This window comes from Monopterus albus, unplaced genomic scaffold (genome assembly GCF_001952655.1).
Source record: "Monopterus albus unplaced genomic scaffold, M_albus_1.0 scaffold99.1, whole genome shotgun sequence".
In the NCBI taxonomy this organism is placed as follows: domain Eukaryota; kingdom Metazoa; phylum Chordata; class Actinopteri; order Synbranchiformes; family Synbranchidae; genus Monopterus; species Monopterus albus.
The window spans coordinates 1510131-1515599 of NW_018127979.1; the positions used below are offsets into that span (position 1 = coordinate 1510131).

The window sequence follows — 5469 nt, forward strand, 5'->3', positions numbered from 1 at the left end:
AGTAGAGAGTCCAGCCTCTCTCAAGGAGTAAGGTTCCAGAGCCCAAGCTGTGCATGGAGGTGAGCCCGACTATATCTAGCCGGTACCTCCTGCACAAGCTCGGGCTCCTTCCCCACCAGCAAGGTGACATTCCATGTCCCCAGGGCTAGTCTCCATGTCCAGAGACCGGGTCGTCGGGGCCCCTGCCTTCGACTGCTGCCCAATCCACTGTGCACCGGCCCCTTACGGATCCTCCTGCAGGGGGTGGACCCACGGGAGGATGTCCCCACGTTGCTTATTCGGGCTAAGCCCAGCCGGGCCCGTGAGGGGAGGCCCGGCCACCAGGCGCTCGCATTCGAGCCCCAACCCCGGGCCTGGCTCCAGGGTGGAGCCCCGGCTGTGCCATGCCGGGCGACGTCATGGTCCTTGATTTTAATCTATTCATAAAGGGCTTTTGAACTGCTCTTAGTCTGACCCGTCACCCAGGACCCGTTTGCCTTGGGAGACCCTACCAGGGACATATAGCCCCCGACAACATAGCTCCTAGGATCACTCGGGTACTCAAACCCCTCCACCTCAATAAGGTGGCGGTTCAAGGCAGTTCATCAGAACCCAACCTTTGTTATACTGTATAAACACTTCATTCCTATGTAAACATAATTAATGCAACATAAAATAAATAAATGTAAAAGGGAACCAATCAGAGAATGGACTTGAATACAGTCTAATGGCTTCACAGTCATTCTCCACTGTGAGTCACAGTGAATTCTTGCAGCCAACAGGCTACAGCGTTTGTTACCATGAGACGTGGTAAAGACACAAGAGTCCTGCCTTCAGAGAGTGAAAAAGGAGGTGGGCGGGACAGCCAGACTGGGAGATGAGTCAAAATGGATGTCTCTACACCCACTGAGTTAGTGAAGACCGTAGTACCTTTGTGCTTGTCCCGTTTATGCCTTAGTGCCTGAAGGGGTCTTATTCTGGCTAGGGCCTGCTCACGCTGGTTCATAAAAATGGGACCAGGAAAAACAAGGGGGCCTGGGGGAGAAAGAAACTTTCACATGCATGCACAATGCTCACAAATGGGAAAGAACAAGTGATAATATTGTACCACAACAATATACACACACACACACACACACACACACACACACACACACACACCAATACACACTGAAAATTATAATAAAAAAAAAAAATTTAAAAAGACAGGCAGGGGTGTAATGGAGAAGTCACCAAGGCACAACACAGCACCTGAAAGTTAGGTGAAACTAAACAGGTTGGACATACTGTTCAATTTACCCTAGTGACTAACCCCCACTCACACCCTTTTACTCTACCTGTACCTATATACAGTCCAATCTTAACTTCCTAAGGTCAACAAAACCACACAGCTCTACCTTAAAACTGGTACCATTCTGTCTAGCCCTAGTCCATACCTCGGCCCTCCTCCAGCCTGTGCCGGCGGTTGATCCTCTGTCGTTTCTCCTCCTGACGGATTTGAATGTGCTCCTCGATGTTCACTCCTGGAGGGGGAGGGACAGGCACAGCTGAAAACACAAAAGGCCAGAGGTACAGGCAGTCCGGAAGGGATGCAGGAGGAGGAAGAGGAGGGAAGACGGAGCAGAGCAGAACAAAACAAGACACACATCAATGAATGATGGAGAGACGTGACAGAGAAGCAGTGACACAAAAAATAAGCAATGGCAGGTGTGCAAAATACTGAATTCAAGCAAATGTAACAGTCTTATGTGCAGCATAAGCAGTATTATTGATACAGTTCAGAAGGATATAGAGCTTACTCACATCCAACATACAGAACACCACAGAAAATTGTTATATCATAATATGAATGTGCATAAGAATGATTTAGCAGATGTTATGGTTTTGAGCAAAATGTAAACAGAACTGTAAATACTGTATGAATGACAGAGCAAAAGGGGGGAACATGAAGTCATACAGACTGGTGTCAAATTAAAGGAAAAACCTGAATAATTAGTAACAAGAGTGGTCTCCTCCAGGATGACATTGTCTATAGGACACAAGGGGTCATTGAATGCTAAATGGTCTCATACTTGTATAGCGCTTTTCTATGCTTTACAGCACACTCAAAGCACTTTCACACTATTTGGCCCTTCACACTCACAAACGCACACACATTCACACACCGGTGTTATCACCAGGAGCAACAAGGGGTTCAGTGTCTTGCTCAAGGACACTTCAACATGTTGACTTGACGAGCTGGGAATTGAACCGCGAATCCTCTGGTTAGGAGACGACCCGCTCTACCTTCTGAGCCACAGCTGCCCCAAAACTGAACAGTCTGAAGAGTATAAAAATGACGTGAATCATATGCTATGGCCTTCACAGTCACCAGATCCCAGCCTAAATGAACACCTATGGCAGATTTTGGAGCATTGACAGTGTCTCCACCACCATAATCAAAACGCCAAATGACGAATTATCTATGGGAAGAATGGGGTTCATCCCTCCAGCAGAGTTCAGAGATTGCAGAATCAATGTCAAGGTGCACTGAGGTTGTTCTGACCGCACATTGTGGCCCAACCCTTAAGATACTATGCTGCTTTTTCCTTTAATTTGTCACCTGTCTGTATATGCTATCAGTTGGCATACCTAGGAGCAAGTCCAGTGGAATCATCTCCTTCACAGCATCAAAGATGCCTCTCTGTCTGGCCTCCTGACCATCAAGTTCCCTGGCACAAGCCTTGCAACAGCCACACGCTGAGCAGCCAGACTCTCCAGACCCACAGCCACAGATACTGGTGGGCAGACAAATGCACAGACAGAAAAATATTAATGTTATAATAAACAGTTTAGCCAGGAATATAGAAAATAAATAAATAAATCATCCACCCAGTCAGATGAGCATTTTACTCTAAAAGGTACAGTACAGAATTTGAACAACACAAGAGCTGTATAAATACTGTAATGATCATACTAACACTTTACACAGTTTGCATGTTCTCTTACCCTCCTGGTACTCTGTCTGGTCGTCCACTGCTAACACAGCTGGCACCGTAGCCAGTGCAATCTCCACACACCGTGCAGACCATGCACTGGTCCAACTTCCACTTGTGCATGCCTGGTTGGCACATCATGCTCTTCTCTTCTTTCTCCTCTAGCTCATCCTCCAGGTCTTCATCCATTGCTGTGGCCATGCTCTCAACACCAAATGCTACACCAAGCATATACATAAACAGGAAAGGCAACAGAATGAGTGTACTACCAAGCCAACAGTGTATCTAAAAACATAATCCATGTTGTTATGTATATGTGTACATTTTCTTACTTTTGCCTGCCTGGCTCATGGCCCCGGTGTCTCTGCCACACTGGCCCTTGTTGTTCACCCCAAATGTCCACACTTCACCACTTTTGGTCAGAACACATGAATGAGCTTTTCCCATGGCAACCTGAGTTACAAAGTGACCTTTCAGGTCTGTCACCTGGCCTGTGGAGAGGACAAAGTGGCTTCAAATAGAGAAATATTTACAGGTAATAACATATTTATTTAAAACTTGAATCTGTCTTTATCGAAGCAATGTAGACAATGACAAGATGTATCTCAAATATTTCCAGAAGTTGAGAATTTGAAAACAACCCTGTCCCAGTTAACTCACAGGTGCTGTCACTGTAAATGGCATCCTTGCCAAACATGTAGAGCTCTCCATCCTTGGTGACAATGCTGCTGCTGCCATTATTGCACGCTGTATACACTGCTGTCTTGGTCTCTAATTTGATCATCTTCTTGGGTTTGTAAGGCTTAGGCTGTCTGCGACTTTTAGCTGCAAAGAAAAACAACAGACTTCACCGGTAGAACTTCAGCTGAGATGGCTCTGATTCTGCATTTAATCAAGGTTGATTAGAATGGACTATTGAATGTTTAAAGATAGTCTGAAATTGTCTTACTGGACTCTCCATCCTCTCCCTTGCTGGCAGAACCTGTAAAAAACACACTTCCATCTTCGGCTACTAGCAGTGCATGAGAACCATCATGGCCAACGGAGAACTGAACAATCTTTGGAGACTTTGTAACAGGGAGTTCCACCCATTTGCCTGCCGGTGGGCCCCCCTGGGCTCTGATACTTTCCTGTGTAGTAGATCTGTGAAAGGGGATGAGGAGGAGTTCAAACACAGTGAAAAAGAGAAAACAGAGCAGAAAGAAGACAAGGTTATTTTAAAGTGGTCTTTACTGAAGAGCAGAATTTACTGTGTATACTTGTCGGACTGCGCTACAAAAAAAGTTGAGCGAGGATCAGCTTTTTTGCTGTAAGACTTTGCATTTTTAACCAGACCCTGGGGTAGCAGCCCAGTGTGGGCCAACATGGCTTTTTTTTTTTTAATGGATGATGACCCTATGTTTTTTAATGCCCTGCTACTGTCAGTCTGAACACAGCCTGTCATAATCCATTTGTATTCAACTGTATCCAATTTAACTATTCTTGTAATGATGCATGTATAAAGGAAATAGTTTTTTTTTATAACTGTATAAAAGTTACACAGTCCAAACAGCACTGCATGCAGAGAGAAAATCAAAGAGAACATTAGCTTGTACATCATAAACAATGGCTGTTTTATCACATCTAGAGAAATGTTCAGTCCTGAGTGAGTTTTGTGTCAAGATACACATCAGCTGCTCCCATTTTTACTCATCCCACCAGTCTGTGTTAGGGTAATCTGCAGATTAAGGGTGCTGTGAGATTAGACCACTAAACAGACACAAAAATGTGCAATAGCCAACTCCCTGGACTGCTATCTCCAGAAGAAGCACACTGAATCAAACCTAAAGCAGACACATACAACCACACCCTCCACACTCCCCAACAAACTACATAGTTAGCATTCACATCTTACTAAAGCAGTGTGCATAAAAATTTGAAAAATCTTCTTCTACTACCTACTTTGCTTAATTACATACCCCTTGCTGTTACTGTAAGTAGTATCCTGAGTCAGTTCCTCAAACAGACTCACAGGCACATAAATACTGTGATATCTCATCATCGTCTATCATGGGCGGAACCTTTGACGGACCGCTGTTTCCTGCGGTAAACCGTACTCATTTCCTGTTTTCTGTATTTGCACTGCGTTGTGCTTGCTTCCAGATTGTTTAGGAATTAAACTCACTATTTTCTAGGTTCATCTGAATTTTTGAGTGACAACATACGCTTGCACCACTTAAAGCACTTGTTTTGCAGAAGTTCTTGCTAACTACCAAATTTAACTTGCTACTTTAGGTCGGCTAGTTTAGAAGCTAGCTAAGCTAGTAGCTTAATCGAGAGCAATGGCTTCCCCCTCTTCCTCTCCTCCTTTCTCTTGCTCGGAGTGTCGCATGTTCAGTTATTCCTCTGCCTCCTTTAGCAATAATGGTACTTGTAATAAATGTCAGATGCTAGCAGCATTGGAGGCGAGGCTCACAGACTTAGAAGCGCGGCTACACACCATGGAGAATAGGCCAGCTAGCTATGCCCACGTAGC

At 44.9% G+C, this 5469-nt stretch overlaps 1 protein-coding gene across 1 annotated transcript in view; it reads right to left on the reverse strand.

Annotated features, from left to right (window-relative positions):
• Window positions 1-5469, reverse strand: part of mycbp2 (MYC binding protein 2) — a 79220-nt gene that overhangs the window by 44863 nt on the left and 28888 nt on the right. The window contains 8 exon segments of the mRNA XM_020609421.1: window positions 910-1014; window positions 1416-1526; window positions 2611-2756; window positions 2968-3172; window positions 3287-3445; window positions 3615-3779; window positions 3904-4070; window positions 4072-4097. Coding sequence (XP_020465077.1) covers window positions 910-1014; window positions 1416-1526; window positions 2611-2756; window positions 2968-3172; window positions 3287-3445; window positions 3615-3779; window positions 3904-4070; window positions 4072-4097 — 1084 coding nt within the window.